This window comes from Loxodonta africana, chromosome 14 (genome assembly GCF_030014295.1).
Source record: "Loxodonta africana isolate mLoxAfr1 chromosome 14, mLoxAfr1.hap2, whole genome shotgun sequence".
Classification (NCBI taxonomy): domain Eukaryota; kingdom Metazoa; phylum Chordata; class Mammalia; order Proboscidea; family Elephantidae; genus Loxodonta; species Loxodonta africana.
The window spans coordinates 81561214-81583954 of NC_087355.1; the positions used below are offsets into that span (position 1 = coordinate 81561214).

A 22741-nucleotide genomic window follows, 5' to 3' on the forward strand; every position below is an offset into this window, starting at 1 on the left:
GCTGGCTCAATTCTTGCAGATAATATCCCCTCCAGGAAAAAAAAAAAAAAGTTTGTTGAATTTTTAAAGCTGAGTTATCTTCTATGCAGTCTTTTATACCTGAGTTTACTTTCTCAACTCCTTCAGCAGCTTGGTGAGGTACAAAGTTCATAGATGTGGAAACTGGAAGACCTGCTCTTGTGGATTGAATTGTATCCTCCCAAAATATGTGTTGAAATCCTAAGCCCTATACCACTAAAAGGAGCTCTGTTGGTGCAGTGGTTAAAACTTTCGGCTGTTAACCAAAAGGTCGGTGGTTCAAACCCACCAGCCACTCTGTGGGAGAAAGCTGTGGCAGTCTGCTTCTGTAAAGGTTTATAGCCTTGGAAACTCTATGGGGCAGTTCTACTCTGTCCCATAGGATTCCTATGAGTGGGAATTGACTAGAAGGCAGTGGGTTTGGTTTTTAAGTTTGGTACCAGCAAATACAATCCTGTTGGGAAATAGAGGCTTTGTTTTGTTATGTTAAGGAAGTTGTACCAGAGTGGGGTGGATCCTAAGCCTAATCCCTTCTGAGTGGTGTCTTCATCTAGGTTGTCCAACTGTGCCTTTTCCATGTGCTTCAAAGCCTATACTTATCCCCGCAGAAGTTTTTGTGTTTTTTTTAATATATATATATATATATATATATATTTTTTTTTAATAGCAATTTGAGTGAAAGATAATCATGAGCCCTGAGAAGGTTAAAAACTTGGTGAAAAAAAAGGTTCAAAAGCGGAAATCCCCTTCCAAAAAAATGACTCTCTCCTTCCTCTTTCCCCTCAACCATCACTATCGCCACCCACTATCTAGTCACTCTTTTTGAAAGAATGATAAACCTTGTTTACATTATATTTTATGTACAACATGCATTCAATTACTTTCAAGTTGATACTGATTATATAAACTTGTTTTCATTACTCAATTAGAGCCGTTAAGCAAGGGAGAGGTGCATTGTTACCAACTCTTCACGGAATTCTATGAGGAAAATTCATGTTTGAGAACCACTGCCTTAGGGAAATATTTACTCCAGGTGGTTTGCCCTTTATCTCTTACATTTTCTGGTCCTTTCCCTCTCAACTGCTAGTGTTTGCAGAGGGAAGGCAAATTAATATCATTTTCCTCAGCATATTACGCTTAGAAGCGTAAAACTAGGACTTAACAAAAAGTCACATAGCCAAATTAAAATGTTTTTCGCGATGATCCAGTTGTTCACTGCTTCCAATAAATCCATTGATTCCCAATGGACTGTAAACAGGATAATTTCTGGATATTCAGATTGAAGACATTCATCCAGAGCACTCCTAAATGCTTGTCAAATTTTGGCCAACCTACATCAGTGAAAGGAGAAAAGAAATGCATAATTCATTCACATATATAGGAAATGCAGTGCCTGCTCCAGAAACCACACACACACACACACACACACACACACTACTAATTTAAATACTTGTAACTAGGAAGAGTAGAGCCTCAATTTAGGGTAATTTTTTTTTTCCACCATAGCAGTTCTTGGTACCCTCCTTTTCTACTGAAGGCTACAGAGGCTTTGAACCCTAAGCGCAGCTTGGTCTTAGGTAATATTGTTTTATCTCCCTGCCTGCACCACCCCTGCTAAAATGGAATACCTAGAGGGTAGCAAGTGGATTTTCCCCATATGTTTATTCCTTAAAATTTATTCTTGGAGTCCTTGGGTGGCACAAGCTGTTAAGCACTTGGCTTCTACCACCCCAAAATTTGGTGGTTTGAGTCTACCCAGAGGTGTCTCAGAAGATAGGCCTGGCGATCTACTTCAGAAAGATCACGGCCACTGAAAACCCTATGGAGTGCAGTTCTACTCTGAAACACATGGGGTCACCATGAGTTGGAACTGACTTGATGGCAAGTGGTTTATAAGTTCATTCATTCACCATCTATATAAACATGCATTCCCGCATATAGAGAAGACAGATGTTAACCAATACCCATTTTGTTCATAAAGAAGTTGTAAATGTGAAAAATGCCCACCATTGATGCTAATACATTATAGACGACATGTGATACCATGATGACTTCATTTGAAAGAGACACTTGAGCCAATGGTGAACAGGATGGACAGCCCTGTAGCTGAAGACCTTAAATTTATTGGGAAAGGCAATCGAATAAGAATCGCATTATGGTATGAAAAGGGATATGACTTGGGGACGCAGTGCTGAAGGATCGGCACCTAATCTAACTACGCACAGTGCAGTTGGGTATGGGAGGAAATACGTCATTAATGCTTGTTGAAGTGAATTCAGTGCTTGCCCTCCACTTCCTCAGATTCTCATCATTAATTGTCAGAGGAGCCTTGTAAGTCATTCTTGACTCCTGATGCTAATAACTACGTCTACGGCTTCTTAGCTTCCGGGTATATTTATACATATAGGGAGAGGTTTGCAAAACCTTTAATATACAGTCGGTGAGCTCTTGGGTGTAAAGGAAGTACTTTAAGAAATGATGCAACAAATATATTCAATTTAATGAATGCTTATTTTTTTTTATGAAATATGTATTTTCAAAGCATTGAGATGGATATAAAAGTAAAGTCAATAGTGCTTGTTTTCCAGGGTCTTATAAGCAAGAGTGTGTGCATATGAGGCTGGGGAGGAAGGGAACAGGAAAAAAAAAATGGAAAGAGAATGAGAAAAGGATAAGTTAAGAGATGTAGACAAAAAAAAATTAATAAAATAAAAACCTGTTGCTGTCCGGTCAGTTCTGACTCATAGCAACCCTGCAGGACAGAGCAGAACTGCCCCATAGAGTTTCCAAGGAGTGCCTGGTAGATTCAAACTGCTGACCTTTTGGTTAGCAGCCCGGGCTCTTAACCACTATGCCACCAGGGTTTCAAAGAAGGGCCCTTATTTCATAAATGAGTTTGTAGATGACAGTGTTTAGGAACAGAACTACTCGGATTGAATTTCTTTAGGTGAGCGCAAGCAAAGAGCTCAGAACAGAACACCAGGCCCTGGCGGAGATGCTCTGAAAGCTGGAGATGATATAACCCCTGAACATCTGCTACTGGCTCTTCCAGGAAGTCTGCTCTGCTCACACGCCCCATCATCCTCCATGTCTGGGAAAACCTCCCTCTTTCTGCTCCCAGAGTCTCTGCACTTAATCTTTACTTGCACTTACTGTATCAAAAGGCGACTTCACCTTGCCCTTTGCACATCTGTTACTCAAACTGGATGATGAAATCTTGAGGCCAGGCACATGCCTTGAAATTGTGACCTAGAGACAGTGTCTGACTCATGGCATAAAACTAAAATACCAAGCCCACTGCCCCTGAGTGGATTCCTACTCATAGCAACCCTACAGGACAGAGTAGAATTGCCCCAAAAGTTTCCAAGGCTGTAAATCTTTACAGAAGCAGAGTGCCACATCTTTCTCCTGAGGAGCAGCTGGTGGCTTCAAACCACTGATTTTTTGGTTAGCAGCTGAGCACTTTAACCACTGTGCCACCAGGACTCCTTTGATCCATAGCAGAGACCCCATAAATGTCTGTTGAGCTAAACTGGGCACCCAGTGTGCCACAGAATATATTATAAGTTTTCAACAAATGTTTGGTGGCTTAGACGGTACCACTTTAGGAATGAAATTGTATTTCCAAGGGTCCCATAGTTAAATGTGCAAAGAATTACCAGGAGAGCTGGCTAAAGATGTAGACCTCCTCAGAAATTTTGATTCTGTAGATTTAAAGTCTGCTCTTTAAACAAGCTTCCGAGTTGATTCTAGAGCAGATAGTCCCCCAGCCACAGTTTGAGAAGCTCTGCTCTCCTCACAGGGCTTCCTAACAAGACGGTGCTTAAGTCTTTCTGATGGGACTGTACATGCTTATCTTAAAATGCAAAGGGGAGGGGTTTGTACTGTTTGCCCCATCTGACAGCTCTACCCTAATATGTTTTCACTTAACGAAAGTTGGGTTACAAAATGGTTCTTTTCACTCTTTATTTGGACATATCAGTTAGCCCAGTCAGTGTTAACCCTAATTAGTGTGCCACCTCAGCCCATAAAGCCGGGCACACATGCAGACGTAATATAGTCAATATCATGGAAGATGTACCTGTAAGTTCTGCAGGAGCCTAGGGGCTACCTAGAGCTAGAGGGAGGCAATTGGTCATCTTAATAGAGTTTTAAACAAATGTCGTTAATTTACAAGGGTTAAAAGAATCAGGGTTTCTTGACTGTCCTCAGGACCTAATTTTCTATCAGACTAGATAATATTTAGCTGTATCAATGGCCACCCAGAAACCTGGAATGCCAGCAAATTATCAGGGAAACATCATTCAAAGTGTCTGTAAATCAATATTGGTTAGAGTCCTAAGCAAAATAAATCTTCACTAAACTCCACTGAAATTTCAGAATCAGCAAAAGATTTCAAAAACAGAGAAACAGTGTCAAAAGTGAAGGCCAAGAAGCTAATTTGAGTTATAGTCCTCAATCTCCAAGTGTTGGGTGGTGGCCTCTGGCAGCCAAGTGCTTGTAATTAATATAATCCATCTTGCAATGGAATGGGGCTTTGCAGGCTGTTTGAAATTCTGTGAGCATCTCACCCAGATCTCAGGAACCCTTTGAAATATGCTGAACCATGGCAGTCAGCACACGGGGGGACCAATGAGTGAGTCTGAGATGGCAGAGAAATCACAGTATGTGACTGTGATCATTTCATGGGCCATTTGCAACAATTTGGGTAACTATATACGATCAATTTTCTTTAAGATGAGGTATCTATAAAGTACAATGCTACGAATCCAAAAAGCACCTAAAATTATTTTTAAATTTTTTAAGTTCTAGAATGCAGTCAATGTCACTGAACTGTACATGTAGAAATTGTTGAATTGGTATATGTTTTTCTGTATACATTTTTAACAACAGAAATAAAACAAATTATTAAGAAAAAGAACAGATGGATAAATGAAATGTGGTATACACATGCAATGGAATTTATAAAAAAGAAATGAAGTCCTGATACATGCCACAACATGGATGGATCTTGAAAAAAATTATGCTGAGTGAAATAACTAAAGGACAGATAGTGTGTGAACCCACTGATATAAAATATCTAGATTAGGTAATGCAGAGATCAAAGTTCATTAGTGGTTACCTGGGGCAGGTGGGAGGGGAAAGTGGGAGGTATTGCTTAAGAAGTACAGAGTTTTTGTTCAGGATAAAAAAAATTGGAAAATTGATAGTGGTGATTATTGTACAACATGGTGAATGTATTAATGTCACCAAATTGTATTATAAGATTGATGAAATATTTTGTTACATGTATTTCACCACAATAAAAACTTAAAAAAAAAAAAATCACTCTAAGTCCTGCTGCCATAAAAACTAATTCTATCTGTCGTAAGATACATAAGCAGGTAGGATGATAATACTACTGGATTTATCAGTAACGAAAGCAATTCTTCAGGACGAACAATCAGGACCCCTCCTGTGTGGAGTCATTGCCTTCTATGACTCATCATAAACCATCCTCAGATATGAGATCATGGTCACCTTTGCCCAGACAATGACGATATCAGAGACAACACTTACCAAGCACCGGTGGTGGCTTTGAAATAGCTGGCAATGCTGAGAAACAATGACTTGACAAAATCTTGGGGGAGAAAGAGAAAGCATTTAAAAATGATTTCAAAATGAACAAAATTGGAATGAAATATAGGAAGCAGAGCAGCCATTTGGGGAATGATTACTTACAAGCTATAGTTATCACCAACGGGCATGTGAAGACACTGGCTAATATTCCTCCCAGAAACCACCTGAAACAACAGCATTACGCAGGGTTAGCATACCGATTATGCATTTCCAACATATGAGATGCTCTTTTAGGCTTAATATGTTATTAAGTACCATCAAGTACATTCCGACTCATAGAGACCCCGTGGCATAGAACAGCCCCATAGGGTTTCTAAGCTGTAATCCTTGTGGGAGTAGGTCTTTCTTCAGTGGAGACACTGGGAGGGTTTGTGGTGACCACTTAACCGTTGTGTCACCGGGGCTCCTTAGACTTAACACCCAAAAAACCCAGTGCCGTTGAGTTGATTCCGACTTATAGCGACCCTATAGGACCGAGTAGAACTGCTCCATAGAGTTTCCAGGGTTTCCCCCTTAGACTTAATATAAATTTAGAATTTCAAGATTTACTTTAAAACTACATTGAACAAGATGGTGTGGTATTGCTGAAAGGAGGGACACATAGATCAATGGAACAATGTTTAATAGGTATGGGTTGGTGTGAGGGGAAGGGTATTGCACATGGTCTGACATCGCTGGATCTGGCTGGGGAGGGATGGATGGGAGGATGCAGGAGAAGACCAGGGGCAGAACTGAAAGCTCCTTGCTAAGAAGCTGGACTTGATGATGCTGATGAGGTCTCTCATGGATTGAATTGCATCTCCCAAAAATATGTGGATCAATTTGGCTAGTCCATGATTCCCAGTATTATGTGATTGTCCACCATTTTGTCATCTGATGTGATTTTCCTATGTGTTTAAATCCTATTTCTATGATGTTAACAGAAGCCCTGGTGGCATAGTGGTTAAGAGCTACCACTGCTAACTGAAAGGTCGGCAGTTAAAATCCATCAGCTGTTCCTTGGAAACCATATGGGGCAGTTCTAGTCTGTCCTATAGGGTTGCTATGAGTCAGAATCAACTCTGACAGCAATGGGTTTGGTTTGGCAATGGGTTTTATGATGTTAATGAGGTGGAAATAGCGACAGTTATGTTGATGAGGCAGGACTCAATCTACAAGAACAGATTGTGTCTTAGCCAATATCTTTTGAGATACAAAAGAGAAAACCAAGCAGGGAGACAGGGGGACCTCATACAACCAAGGAAATAGTGCCAGGATAGATAACAGTGCATCCTTTGGACTCAATATCCCTGTGCTGAGAAGCTCTTAGTCCAGGGAAAGATTGATGGCAAGCTCCTTCCTCCAGAACCAACATAGACAGAGAGCCTTCCTCTGGAGCTGATGGCCTAAATTTGGACTTCTAGCCTATGAGACTGTGAGAGAATAAATTCCTGTTTCTTGAAGCCATCCACTTGTGGTATTTTTGGCATAGCAGCACTCAATGACCAAGATAAGGTCTTATAAAGACCAACCTGGGCAACATGTGATTGAAGGGGGACAACCCCAGTGGTAAGAAAATTAGTTCAGAGGCTATCCTAATGCTCCAAGATCAAGATATACCTGATCAGAGAATGGGGAGGTGGGCATCTATTTTGACTCCTCTGAAAACCCCACAGCACGTGTTGCCTTTATCAACGCTTCCCAGACCTATCAGACCAACACTCTCTTCCAATAACAAACACATCATAATGCCTCTTCCTGTCTGAAATTAAGCTCATAAATAATGTAACCCACTTACACACAATTAAATAAATGAACTACAATAAATTAAATATAGTTATAGGTGTCAATGAGATAGAAAGCATAGATAGTAAAGTATTCCAGGTTTACATCTACTTGTAATGAATAAAAATTAATACTTTAAGAACTCTCTCTCTCCTTTCTTTCTCTAGCTCTATCTTTCTTGACAACTGTATATCATTCCATTATATGGACACACATAATTTATTTGTCCCATCCTCTATTTATAGACATTTGGGTTGTTTTTGATTTTTCTCTCTTACAAAAAATAATGCAAAGGGGACACAGGATAGCCAAAAGAAATCTTGAAAAAGAAGAACAAAGCTGGAGAATTCACACTTCCTGCGATGGTTACTGTTGTGTGTTAACTTGGCTAGGCCATGATTCTTAGCAGTTTGGCAGTTATAATGTAGTTTGGCAGCTGTGTAATGATGTAATCACTTCCATAATAAGATCTGATGGAATGTAATCACCTCCATGATGAGATCTACTGTGAGCAGCCAATCAGTTGAAAGGGAGTTTCCTTGGGGGTGTGACCTGCATCCAATATGGTGGACTTTCTGGCAAAGCTCGCTGGCTTTTGCTTGCTCTGCATCCTGCACCTGGCTCCTCACCTGACCTCCAATTCTTGGGACTTGAGCTTACCTGCCAATCTTAGGATTCATCGCCCTCTACACTGTGGGCCAGCAGACTGTTGTCTTACCTGCTGATCCTGGGATTCATCAGCCTTCCTAGTTTGTGAGTCTGACCTGCTGATCTTGAGTTCACCAGCCCCTGCAGCTACATGAGCCAGGAGAAGCCTCCAGCCCAACCCACGGACTTAGGACTTTCTAGCCTCTACAAGTGTGTGAGCCTTTTCCTTGATCTAAATTTCTGTCTTTCGCGCTTTCATTTTCTCTCTCTCTATATATACATATGTATTTTTTGTTGTTTTTCGCCAATGCCTTCAGTGCAGCTTGGACTTTTTCCTTCAGTCTCATTGGTTCCTGATCATACGCTACCTCCTGAAATGGTTGAATGTGGACCAATTCTTTTTGGTATAGTGACTGTGTATTCTTTCCATCTTCTTTTGATGCTTCCTGCATCATTAAATATTTTCCCCATAGAATTCTTCAACATTACAACTCGAGGTTTGAATTTTTCCTTCAGTTCTTTCAGCTTGAGAAACGCAGAGCATGCTCTTCTCTTCTGGCTTTCTAACTCCAGGTCTTTGCAAGTGTCATTATAATACTTTGTCTTCTCGAGGCACCCTTTGAAGTCTTCTGTTCAGCTCTTTTACTTCATCATTTCTTCATACATACATATAAATATACTTCACTGATTTTACTTCTCTAGAGAACTCAGTCAAGACACTTCCCAACTTGAAAACTTAGTGCACAGTACCAATAATCAAGGCAGCATGCTACTGGCATAAGGATAGACATATAAAAAAAGATCAATGAAATTGAATTGACAGTCCAGAAAAGTTGTTACATCTATAGTCAGTTGATTTTCAGTAAGGGTTTCAAGTCCATTCAATGGGTATACCCCTTGTCATTTTGGAGTAGTTTTAAAAACAGCTGCAAAGATAGTACCCCTGAGCCAGTTTCCCCCACTGCTAACATCTTACATTACTCTGGTGTATTTGTCATGACTAAGAAGCCAACATTGGTGCATTACTGTTAGCTCAACTCTGCACTTTGTTTAGGTTTTACTAGTTTTTTTTTCCCCCTAATGTCCTTTTTCTGTTCCAGGATCCCATCCAGGATACCATATTACATTCTATTGTCTTGTCTCCACAGGCCCCTTTGAGTTGTGACAGTTTCTCAGTCTTTCCTTGTTTTTGATGGCTTGACAATTTTAGAAGCACTAGTCAGGTATTTGGTAGAATGTCTCTGAATTTGAGTTTGTCTTATGTTTTCCTCATGGTTAGCCTCAGGTTATAGGTTTTAGGGAGGAAAATCACAGAGGTAAAGTGCCCTTTTCATCAAAGCATATCAAGGGCACATGCTGTCAACATGCCTTAAACTTGGTTACCTGGATGAGCTAGTATTTTCCTTGTCCCTCCATATAAAGTTAGGTTCTCGTCCTTCTTATACTCCATCCTTTGGAAGAAAATCACTAAGTGCAGCCCATAGTCATGGGGTACAGAGTTAGGCTCCATCTCTGTGGATTTAGTTGTGTCCCCCCAAAATGTGTATCAACTTGGCTAGGCCATGATACGTGGTTGTCCACCATTTTGTGATCTGATGTAAATCCTAACCTCTATGATGTTAATGGGGCAGGATTAGAGGCAGTTATGTTAATGAGAGAGGACTCAATCTACAGGATTACATTATATATTGAGTCAATCTCTTTTGAGATATAAGAGACAGAATCGAGCAGAGAGGAGGGGGACCTCACATCACCAAGAATGAAGAACCAGGAGAATGCATCCTTTGGACCCAGGGCCCCTGAGCTGAGAAGCTGGACGAGGACTTTCCCCCAGAGCCTATACAGAGGGAAAGCCTTCCCCTGGAGCTGGCACCCTGAATTTGGAGTTCAAACCTCCTAGGCTGTGAGAGAATAAATTTCTGTTTGTTAAAGCCACCCACTTGTAGTATTTCTGTTACAGCAGCACTAGGTAACTAAGACAACCTCCTTGGGAGCAGAGTATCTACATAAATTGACATAAGAACAATATCTCATTAGTAGCCTGTAAAATGATAGAAAAGACTAAATGATCAGCTAAGTTTGGGAACCACTAAGTTAAATAAAGCTAAGCATGTTTCTTCACTACATTATTTCACTGAGCTTTTATGATGCTAATGAACATTATAATCCTCCAGCTTGGGATATATACTGCAGAATTTTGCAAATTTATTTTTAACTGCAGAGCCCCCTCCCCCTTTTGTTCTTTCAGTCCCATTGTAATCTAAAAATGCTTCTCAAACCTCATAATTATCTGGGAAGCTTATTTTAAAGTAGTGATTCTCACTAGATCTAAATTAGAATTTCAAGAGATATTTGTGTTTTAAAAATGACTTTGTGTTTTTAAAACTCTGCATTTAAAAAACAACTCTCTCATGATTCTCAGTTAGTTGACCTGGAAGCGCATGACTTGAAAGCAGGCAGCACTTGGTGACTTAAGTACAAGGACCACAAAGAGCTTGGGACCATATCATTCACCCTTGTGTCATGCATTCAACAAGTATCAGTTGAGCCTCTGGCCCTGAGGACACAGATGTGAAGAAGACAATGTCTCTACTCTCAGGGAAGTCACATTCTCATAGCACAATGCAGGCCATTAATATTTAAACAAGTGAACATATAATATGTCAGGTGGTGATACATGCTCTGAAGTAAAGAGGGGCGTGCAACAGAGAGTGGGTGTGCAATTTATACGAGGTGGTTCAGGAAGGTCTCTCTGCTGCTGTGACATTTGAACAGATTCCAGAAGGAATTAAGAGCACACGTTATAAGACTATCTGTAGAAGACTGTATGAGACAGCATGAACAGCAAGTGCAAAGGCCCTGAGGCAGGAATGGGCTTAGCACAGAAAGCACTTGATCACTGTACTGGAGACTTGGGCAAAGAAAGAACAGGAAGGCAGGGGAAGGACATATCAGATAGAGGGCAGAACACAAAACACCTATAATCAGACTTGGACATTATGTGTTCTGAGATGTTGAGTGAAATTCCTTGGAATAAAGAGTTTATGTTAGGATATGAACATACAACGGAAAAGGTGGAGTCCTGGTCACATTCCCTAATAGAAACCTCAGGTGTCCTTGAACTCCAGGCAAGGGGTGCTTAGATTGTATCTGTAACAGAGAGTCTCTTGAGGCTTTGAACAAAGCAAGCTACATACTTGTCATAGATTGAATTACATCACCCAAAAAATATGTGTATCAATTTGGCCGGGCCATGATTCCTGGTATTGTGAGGCTTTCCTACATGTTGTAAATCCTGCCTCTATGATGTTAATGAGGGAGAGTGGGCCCGCAGTTGTATTGGTGAGGCAAGACTCAATCCACAAGATTGGATTGTGTCTTCAGGCAATCTCTTGAGATTTAAAAGAGAGAAGCAAGCAGAGAGACAGGTGGGCCTCATACCACCAAGAAAGCAGTGCCAGAAGAAGAGTGCGTCCTTTGGACCTGCGGTCCCTGTGCCTGAGAAGCTCCTGGACCAGGGGAGGATTGATGGCAAGGAATCTTCCTCCAGAGCCGACAGAGAAAGACAAAGCTGTCCCCTGGAGCTGACACCCTGAATTTGGACTTGTAGACTACCGGACTGTGAGAGAATAAATTTCTCTTTGTTAAAGCTATCCCCTTGTGGTATTTCTGTTATAGCAGCACTAGATGACTAAGACAATACTAAAATCAAATTTTAAGCAAGATACACTGGCTGTTTCATGCTTTGTGAGATGATGGGAGGAGGAGGTGATATAAATAAAGGGACACTTATCATGGTCAGAAATATGAGCAAATCTTAACCACACAGCTACCGAAAATGTTCCATGGGATGAGGCAAGGGATCCATGAATCAATTACAGCTTCATTAATTATGAAATAACCACTGCATGAAAATAAGATCTGAATTACCTTGCCCACGCAGAAAAGATGAAGCATGCAGCTAGCAGGATGGCTTGAAAAGAGACCTCTTGTAGCAAACTGGTTTCTAATAGGAAAAATAAAATTAAATGAATTAGAAATCATTGCTGATTGAATTAGCTTGAAGCAATAAAATTATACTAGATCTTCCCTTCTGGGAATGTGTGTCATCTCAAACAGCTGGTCATAAGTGATAGGATCAAATTTCTTACTACTGTACAGGGCTATTCATTAGAAAATGTCAGCAAATAACTTTCCTCTATCACTGAAAAATAAATGATCATAATTACGCTACTTAAACAGTTTTGGGTTTGCCTTTTGCTTTAATGTTGGGGAGAAGTTTTGTAGAGTGTATGCTAATGTCAGAATCTAAGTCTAATGATGATGATGGTGGTGGTGGTTGTGATAACAATACCTAAAATTTGCAGAGTGCCTTACAGTTGATGAAGAGCTTTCATACATTAGCTCATTTAATCAGCACCGCAAGCCTGGGACGTAGACACCATTATGTTAGTTTTGCAGATGAGAAGACCAAGACTCAAAGAAATGATGCCATCTGCCCAAGGTCACACAACCAGGAGGTGCCAGAGCCAGTTGTAGCTGGAGTATAACATTTTGTCTGAACTTGGACAGGGAAAACGAATTGCAACTTTGCCTACTGAGAGTCTCTGAAGGCCAAAAAGGAGAACATATAGATGTAGCAAACTATTTATCCTTGAGAAGCTCTTTGCTCTCGGTAAATACTTTCAATGGTATAGAGACACAGTAGAAAGGACTGCAAAGCCTTCATTTTATGAACTCCACTTATTTAACACTTATAAACATGAGTTAAACCAGTCATGAACCTGAGTAGGCATTACTATAATCACCTAAAAGACATCAGAGCTGGCTTAATGATTTCCAGGTAATGATATAAAGCATAAACGGACTCCAACCTAATTTTTGCCAAACGGTTCAAACATTCAATTTTACAATACTTGTTCAAAGCTTGGAATGACTCGATGCTAAGACTGTATTTATTTTTGCTCTTCTTGCTGTGAATGATGATTGGGTCTGCTAACAAAACCTACTTAGCCCATAATGTAGTGGAATACTGAAGACTGGCAATGCAAATTAAAGCAGAAGTGAATGATATCACCACAAATGTATGGTCTTTCATGCATACTCTGAATTAAATAAGTGATTATGGTTTCAATTGAACACTCAACCATCCTTCTAAAATGTGTTTTATTCTTAGCCTCCCCAGATATCACATGGAATTTGGAAAATGTTTCCTTACAGAACAAGTCTGACTTGAAACACTGAAGATCACTAGACGTGGATACTGAAGGGGCACTGGGCTTGAATTCAAGTTTCACAAAGATATACATTGTGTGAGTTTGGACAAGTTGTTCATCAAGGCGTTTCTTCAGCTGCCTTTTACTTAGCGTCATGGATTGAATTGTGTCCCCCCAAAATTTGTGTCAAATTGGCTAGGCCATGAGTCCCAGTATTGTGCGATTGTCCAGGCTTTTGTCATCTGATGTGATTTTCCTATGTGTAATAAATCCTACCTCCATGATGTTAATGAGGCAGGATTAGAGGTAGTTATGTTAATGAGGCAGGACTCAATCCACAAGATTTAATTGTGTTTTAAACCAATCTCTTTTGAGATATACAAGAGAGAATTGAACAGAGACATGGCAACCTCACACCACCAAGAAACAAGAGCCAGGAAAATAGGGAATCCTTTGGACCTACGGTCCCTGTGCAGCGAAGCTCCAAGACTGGAGACTGGGAAAGATTGATGACAAGGACCTTCCCCGAGAGCCAACAGAGAGAGAAAGCCTTGCCCTAGAGCTGACACCCTAAATTTGGACTTCTGGCCTCCTAGACTATGAGACAATAAATTTCTCTTTGTTAAAGTCATCCACTTGTGGTATCTCTCTTACAGCACCACTAGGTAACTAAGATACTTAGTAACTATTATGACTTAGCTCAAATGTCACCTCATTTGGGAAGCCTATCTTGATTCCTTCTACTCTGCCCTGACTCTTAGCTGGCCCCTCTCTGTACTCCTATAATACCTCATTCATGTCTCTTCAGCTTTCTGTTCACACTGCATTAAAGTCGCTGTTGTATTTCTCTGTATCTCCCACTAGACTGCAAACTCATTGAGAATAGTGGACATCTATTTCCTGTTCTTTGTTGATTAAAAAAAAAAAAATCCCATTGCCATCGAGTCAATTCTGACTCATAGTGATATTGTCATTGTTGTCAGGTGCCATGGAGTTGGTTCCAACTTATAGTGACTCTCTGTACAACAGAACGAAATACTGCCTGGTCCTGCGCCATCCTTACAATCGTTGTTATGCTTGAGCCCATTTTTGCAGCCACTGTGTCAATCCACCTCGTTGAAGGTCTTCCTCTTTTTCGCTGACCTTCCCTTTTACCAAGCATGATGTCCTTCTCCACGGACTGATCCCTCCTGATAACATGTCCAATGCGAGACGTAGTCTCACCATCCTTGCTTCTAAGGAGCAATCTGGTTGTACTTCTTCCAAGACAGATGTGCTTGTTCTTTTGGCAGTCCATTCAATATTCTTCACCAACTCACAATTCAGAGATGTCAATTTTTCGTTGGTCTTCCTTACTCATCATCCAGCTTTCGCATGCATATGAGGGGATTGAAAACATCATGGTTTGAGTTAGGCGCACCTTAGTCTTCAAGGTGACATCGTTGCTTTTCAACACTTTAAAGAGGTCTTTTGCAGCAGATTTGCCCAATGCAATGCATCTTTCGATTTATTGACTGCTGCTTCTGTGGGTGTTGATTGTGGAACCAAGTAAAATGAAATCCTTGACAACTTCAATCTTTTCTCCATTTATCATGATGTTGCTTATCGGTCCAGTTGTGAGGATTTTCATTTTCTTTATGTTGAGGTGTAATCCATTTGAAGTTTGTGGTCTTTGATCTTATCAATAAGCACTTAGAGTCCTCTTCACTTTCAACAATCAAGGTCATGTCATGTGCATAATGCAGATTGTTAATGAGCCTTGCTCCAATCATGATGTCTTGTTCTTCTTCATATAGTCCAGCTTCTCAGATTATTTGCTCAGCATACAGATTGACTAGGTATGGTGAAAGGATACAACCCTGACACACACGGTCCCTGACTTTAAACCATGCATTATCCCCTTGCTCTGTCTGAACAAGTGCCTCTTGGTCTATGTACAGGTTCCTTGTGAGCACAATTAAGTGCTCTGGAATTCCCATTCTTCGCAATGTTATCCATAATTTGTTATGATCCACAGAGTCGAATGCCTTAGCATAGTCAATAAACCACAGGTTAACATCCTTCTGGTGTTCTCTGCTTTCAGCCAGGATCCATCTGACATCAGCAATGATACCCCTGGTTCCACGTCCTTTCCTGAATCTGGCTTGAATTTCTGGCAGTTCTCCGTGGATGTACTGCTGCAGCTGCTTTTGAATGATCTTCAGCAGAATTTTGTTTGCGTGTGATATCAATGACATTGTTCGACAATTTCTGCATTTGGTTGGATTACCTTTTTTAGGAATAGGCATACATATGGATCTCTTCCAGTCAGACTCATAGTGATAAAAAATATATATATAACAATAATCTCACATTTACGAGTATTCGGTACATGTGATGCACCATCCTAAGTACTTTACATGAATTATTTTAGTCATTAAAAGGTTGTTGTTGTTAGGTGCCATTGAGTTGATTCTGACTCATACGACCCCATGTGACAGAGCAGAACTGCCTCACAGGGTTTCCTAGGCCATCATCTAGGAGCGGGTCACCAGATCTTTTCTTCTATGGCGCCACCTGTGTGTTCCAACTGCTAACCTTTCAGTTCGCAGCCAAGCGCTCAACTGTTGTGCCACCAGGGCTCCTTCATTAAAAGGTAGGGACTATTATTTTCTTCATTTTGCAGATGAGAATGCTAAGCTTCAGAGTTTGGTAAACCGCTTCAGAGTTACAGCTAAGGAGTGAGGGAGGAGCTGAGCTTTGACACTTGGCAGGTGATGGTAGAGCCCACTGTCTATCCCCTGATGCAAGGCTGTCTCCCTCCTGAGTAATCAGGTGTTAACAAACCGGGAATTCAGGAATGTGCTGGTTGAGCTTGTTTCAGACGTGCTCCAAATAAGAAATGCCTTTTTATCTCGTGACTGTCCAGAGGCAAAGCATTAAGGGTGTTTCTTTTTATTATGAAGTACGCCAAGTACACAAGTAAGTACAAAGAGTAAAATAACAAACCCGTGTGCACCCACTAGCCAGGTTAATTAGAGCCTAACATTTTGCCACCTGTCTTCAGAACTTTACGAGACTACATAAAGCACTGCAGATACAGCCTTTGAGGCCTCTAAGCTCACGCTCCAAAGGCCATCACCACCTCTGTGAATATGGCAGTGGGTTCTAGCCGTGGCCCTGTTCCCCCCGCAGCACAGGTTGGTACCAGTTCCTGAGTGTCCATGAGTCATCTCCAAGTCCTACCTAGGCCCTGAAAGGAAGAATTCCTCAGATGGGGCAAAGAGTTAAAAAAAAAAAAAAAAAAAAAAAAAAACCTACACACTTACTTGGATGATCTGAACTGTTCTCCTGGAAATGTTCGGATGCTGTCAGCTGGGTCTGGAGACATGAGTCACAGGAGATTTCTCTGGGAGACAGTGATGCCTCTCGGCTGGGAGAAGAAGTGTCCATCGACTCTGCACTCGGCTCCTCCAACGCCCAGTCATCAGTCAGAGAACAGTCAAAACCACTTCCTGGAAAAGCAAGGGTTCTGTGTGTGTGTGTGTCTGTGTGTGCATGCATATGAGCATATGTGTACGTGTGTGTATGTATGTGTGTGTGTGCATGAGTGTAAATGTGTGTGTATGTGTGTGTATGAATGTGTGTGTTGTATCCATTCAGTGTTCACCTTCACTGAGATGGCCTCAGGTAAGAATTTGAGTCTATTTAAGGCTCGTTGACTTGAAAGCAAAGCCACTCTGATAGTAGCCAAGAGTCGTGCCATGGTATATAGGTATTCCCTGGGCTGGTGTCTAAAAGGCCGTGGATTTCAGAAAATACACTTTTTAAATATATAGTTGAGCTCAAAAGAAAGGGATATTCTCAGAGGCCAATCCAAGGAAACTCAGAACTCGGAACTTGAGCTGTGGATGGAGCTGGCCTGAGGAGTGGGGAGGGACACTTAAAAGTCATGGTAACAAAAGGGCTGTGGTTGAATGACTCCGTAGGGACAGACAAGGGATTTCATCCCAAGAGAGACAAAGAACTGGAGCTGAGTAGCTGCATATGGCAGGATTTCATGAAGAGATATTCCTTCAAGGAAAGTGTAGCCTAGAAGAGAAATCTGTCCACTAGTCCAACGAGAAGGCAAGAAGCTGTATCCCCATTGGTGCAGGCATTAGGTGGGGGAAAGATGTCTCTCTCCAGGTTTTATAGGTGATTTTGGAGTGCAAATGTATACTGTTTTTATCAGGTACAGTACTTAAGTGCAAGCTTGCACGGTGAGTAGGAATTCTTCCAGAGAGACAAGCAAGAATAGGGCAGTCCAGGCAAAGGCAAGAGAGAAGGAAAGAAAAGGAGAGAGAAGACATCAAGCTGTGAGAGAACATGGGTGGGTTCCTAGGACAGCAAGCTCTCCTGTGTAGCTAGATGGGAATACATGAGTATGTGGGGTCATGGGAGATGATTCTGGCTGCATTGTTACCACTCGTCATCCAGTCGATGGAGACTCACAGCAACCCCATGTGTGTCAGGGTAGAACTGTGTGTTATAACGCAGAGATGAAGGCAGAGAGCGGTGTGTTTTGACAAGGGTACGAGCAATCAGGAGATGCAGACAGATTGTAAGCATTTACCAGGGTTGTTGCAAAAGCTCTAATGATCGAGAAACCTTCAGTGTGTTAGGTCTGCTCTCCCTGTGACGAGGCAATAGTAGTAATATATTGGATAATTATGCTTTGTTCGGGAGAGTCCTGTGCATTGTAGGACGTTTAGAAACATCCCTATGTCTACTCAGTAGGTGCTGGTAGCACCCCTTCCCCTGAGTTTTGAGAACCAAAAATATCTACCAGATTGTCAAATGTCCCCTGGAGGGCAAAATCACCCCCACCTCACCCCCAGTTAAGAACCACTGCTCTTTAAAGACCCCAAGTGTCTCTTGAAGTTCCACAGTCATAATTCCTGAAATGCGGGACAGCGAATCTTTCAAATCTTCCGCTGCTGAAAGAGCATTACAACACACAAATCTTGTCACGTTACACTTCTGCTCAAATTCTTTCATGGCTCCAAACTGCCCACCGAATAAATCTTACCTGCCAAGTGTGACCCGTGGGAACTGTCATAATTTGACCCCTTTTTAACAATCCAGCCTTAACAGGCTCGGCTGCTACACAAAAGGTCGTAGGTTGGCACCCACCCAGAGGACCTCTGAAGAAAGGCCTGGCAATCTACTTGCAAAAAATCAACAACTGAAAACCTTATAAGCATACACTGTGTTGTGTTGTTGTTATGTGCTGTCAAGTCGGTTCCAACTCACAGTGACCCTATGTACAACAAAATGAAACACTGCCCAGTCCTGTGCCACCCTTACAATTGTTGCTATGTTTGGACCCATTATTGCAGCCACTGTATCAATCCACCTTGTCGAGGGTCTTCATCTTTTTTGCTGCCCTCTACCAAGCGTGATGTCCTCCAGGGACTGATCGCTCCTGATAACATGTCCAAATTATGTGAGACGTGGTCTTGCCATTCTTGGTTCTATGGAGCATTTTGGCTGTGCTTCTTCCAAGACAAATTTGTTTGTTCTTCTGGCTCTCCATGGTATATTTAATATTCTTCACCAACACCACAATTCAAAGGTGTCAATTCTTCTTCAGTCTTCCTTGTGCATTGTCCAGCTTTTGCATGCATAGGAGGGGAATGAAAATATCATGGCTTGGGTCAGGCACAACTTAGTCCTCAAAGTGACACCTTTGAAGAGGTCTTTGGTAGAGGTTTGCCTAATGCGATATGTCATTTGATTTCTTGACTGCTGCTTCTATGGGTGTTGATTTGTGGATTCAATTAAAATGAAATCCTTGACGACTTCAGTCTTTTCTCCTTTTATCATGATGTTGCTTATTGGTCCAGTTGTGAGGATTTTTGTTTTCTTCATGTTGAGATGTAATCCCTACTGAAGGTTGTGGTCTTCGATCTTCATCAGTAAGTGCTGCAAGTCCTCTTCACTTTCAGGAAGCAAGGTTGTGTCATCTGCATATCTGCAGGTTTTTAATGGGGTTTCCTCCAATCCTGACACTGTGTACTTCTTCATAGAGTCGAGATTTTCGGATTATTTGCTCAGCATACAGATAGAATATATATGGCAAAAGGATACAACTCTGACACACACCTTTCCTGACTTTAAACCACACAGTATCCCCTTGTTCTATTCAAATGACTGACTCTTGGTCTACGTGCAGGTTCCACATGAGTACAATTAAGTGTTCTGGAATTCCCATTCTTAACGATGTTATCCATAATTTGTTATGATCCACACAGTCGAATGCCTTTGCATAGCCAATAAAACACAGGTGAACATCTTTCTGGTATTCTCAGCTTTCAGCCAAGATCCATCTGACATCAGCAATGATATCCCACACTCCGCGTCCTCTTCTGAATCAGGCTTGAATTTCTGGCAGTTCCCCATTGATACACTGCTCCAACTGTTTTTGAATTATCTTCAGCAAAATTTTGCATGTGTGTGATATTAATGATATTGTTCAATAATCTCAACTCTGTAGCTTCCCTTCCACCATCCCACCCACAGCTTTCAGCCACTCAACACAGCAGTCTATGGAAGCATCTCTGCTGGTTGCCATGGAGAAAGGAAGTAGCAGAGGGTGAAACATGCAGTCTAGGCAGTAAGGACCTCACTGCAAAGGAGGCCTGGAGCCAAAGCAGAGGCTAGATGATCACAGTAATGTGGAAGGAGAAAGGGCTGGGACCTTCATGGCCACTTGTACAGTCATGAATGGCACTTAATTGAGCTCTAGGGAGATGTGGATGAGACTGACAACTATAAAAATATCCAGTGCTGTTTCCCAAGGCCACCTGTTGCACGCGTAGCCTTGCCACTGACAGCTGGATGAAATTAAAGTTTTTATCCTATGTGGAATGCTGGAAACTTTACACAGAACCTTCTAAAAGGAGAGATGGCATCGAACGGAGAACCAGAAAAAAATTAACATTAAAAAAAATCAAGATTTTTTCATGGTCAAGAAGACATTATTTTCCCTCAATTCACACTTTCCCTGACATCTCATTTTTCTCTCCAACCTTAACCATAGAAAATAGGGTCATAATGCACAAACCATTCCAGCAGGTAGCCCTACTAGCGTTATATTTGAAGATACTCATCTTATTCTGTTTCTCGTGATTTCTTTAAATTAAATTTAGTTTAAAACCAGTTGCCATTGATCACCTTCGACTCATGGAGACCCAGAACTGTGCTCTGGAGGGTTTTCAATGGCTGAATTTTCAGAACTCGATCGCTAGGCCTTTATTCCAGGATGCCTCTGGGTGGCCTTGAAACTCCAATCTTTTGGTTATAAGCCAAACGCCTGAAACTTTTGACCCACCCAGGGCCTCCAAATGTAGTTTACTTCTGTTTAAGAGAGATGATCCTTTTTCTCTCGGGCATAACATTTCCATATCCTCACATGTAAACTGGGCTTTGGTGTTTGCTGTAGAGAAAAGCAAGAAGCCACAAGTAGCTGTTGCCACCAATGATACTTATGGGAGCGGAGCCAGCTCTAGACAAAACAGCAGATCTCAAGTGCAGGTGGCTTGCCTGAAGTCAATTTTGCTTTTCGTGGGGTGGCAGAAACAGAGTGGGACCTACTATTCAGTACTCCCTGCACAAAGGGAAGTCAGGTCCTTTTCAATATGACTCGCAGGCTCTGGAAACACATCCTGAATTGCAGTATTGGGGTCTGGGGAGTTGCAGAACGTGACAGCTAAAGAATGAATTGCTACTAATGAGCAAAGGTATCTCAGCACAGCTGCAGAAGGGGTAAGCTGGGGACAAACAAAACAGGCAAGAAAAATATCCTTTTTAGCCTGAAAATGAAGAGAAAATCAGGGAAGGAAGTTTTGATTGCGTCTATCGCACAGAGAGAAAACAGCAAAACGATTTAATTTTGGATTCTTCTTGAGTTTTCTGGCTAGGCGACATTTCCAGGGAAAAATAAATTGCTGATAAAAGTCACGGGACCTTGGGTAAATCCGGAAAACAAGAAGTCTGGGGGAAGATTTGATTACAGTTGGCAGCAGGGTCATGAGATTTCAAAGTGCTGTGTGCACCCGGTTGACTAATTACTGATTTTGCGGGAGGTGGTTTGATTTGTTATATTTAGAAGATATCTGGAAACCATGAGAATTTTAACAAGATACTCCATGCTTCTGCAGCACTGCTGTGGTCCAGTAGCGTTAAAATTGTTTGGACTTTTTTTTTTAATTGTGTTTAAGTGAAAGTTTACAGTGCAGATTAGTTTTTCATTCAAAACTTTATACACAAATTGTTTTGAGACATTGGTTGCAATCCCTGTATTGTGTCAGCACTCTCCCCCTTTCCCTTTCCACCCTGGGTTCTCTGTGTCCATTTCTCCAGTTTTCTTGTCCCTTCCTGCCTTCTGGTCTTTGTTTTTGGGCAGGTTGTAGCCATTTGGTCTCCTATACTTGCCTGAACTAAGAGGCACATTTCTTACGTGTGTAATTGTTTGTTTTATAGGCTTGTCTAACCCTTGGCTGAAAAGTGGGCTTTGGGAGTAGCTTCAGTTCTGACTTAGCTGGGTGTCCTGGGGCCATAGTCTTGGGGGTTCCCCCAGTCTTTGTCAGACCAGGTAAGTATGGTCTTTTTGTGAATTTAAATTTTGTTCTACATTTTCCTCCCGCTCTGTCCAGGGCCCTCTGCTACAATCCCTGTCAGTGCTGTCAGTGATGGTAGCCAGGCACCACCTATTTCTTCCGGGCTCAGGCTGGTGGAGGCTGTGGTTCATGTGGTCCTTTAGTCCTTCGGACTGATATTTTCTTTCTGACTTTGGTTTTCTTTATTCTCCTTTGCTCCAAATGTGATGGGACCAATAGATACATCTTAGATGGCCACTCACAAGCTTTTAAGACCTCGGATGCTACTCAACAGAGCTGGATACAGAACCTTTTCTTTATGAATTATGTTATGCCAACTGACCTAGGTGTCCCCCAAGACCATGGTCCCCAGCTCTCAGCCAAAGTAACTTGGTCCCTCAAGGTGTTTGGACGTGCCTAGGAAGCTTCTATGACTTTGTCTTGGTCAAGTTGTGCTATCTTTCCTTATACTGTGTATTGTTTTACTCTTCACCACAGTTAACACTTATCTACTATTTAGTTAGTGATTTCCCCTCCCCACCCTTCCTTTCCCTCATATCCATCAAAGATTGTTTTTTCTGTGTGTAAGCCTTTTCTTGGGTTTTTATAAAGTGGTAGCATACGAAATTTGTCCTTTTGGGATTGACTCTTTTCACTCAGCATTAACACCCTCCAGATTCATCCGTCTTGTGAAATGTTTCACAGATTCATCATCGTTCTTTATTGTTGTGCAGTGTTCCATTGTGTATATGTACCGTAGTTTGTTAATCCATTCATCTGTTGATGGGTGCTTAGGTTGTTTCCATTTTTTGCTATTGTGAATAATGCTGCAGTGAACATGGGTGTGCATATGAG

The 22741-nt window shown here is 41.5% G+C and overlaps 1 protein-coding gene across 3 annotated transcripts in view; it reads right to left on the reverse strand.

Annotated features, from left to right (window-relative positions):
• Window positions 1-652: 652 nt before the first annotated feature.
• Window positions 653-22741, reverse strand: part of TMEM71 (transmembrane protein 71) — a 39317-nt gene continuing 17228 nt past the window's right edge. For 2 of the 3 annotated variants that reach the window (XM_010588500.3, XM_010588501.3), the window contains 5 exons: window positions 16574-16759; window positions 11980-12055; window positions 5740-5801; window positions 5578-5638; window positions 653-1349 (listed from right to left, as the gene is read on the reverse strand). In XM_010588500.3, the coding sequence (XP_010586802.1) occupies window positions 1334-1349; window positions 5578-5638; window positions 5740-5801; window positions 11980-12055; window positions 16574-16759 (401 nt within the window). In that variant the 3' untranslated portion in view covers window positions 653-1333. The remainder of the gene's footprint in view (window positions 1350-5577; window positions 5639-5739; window positions 5802-11979; window positions 12056-16573; window positions 16760-22741) is intronic. The other variant, XM_064268103.1, reaches the window with a different exon arrangement.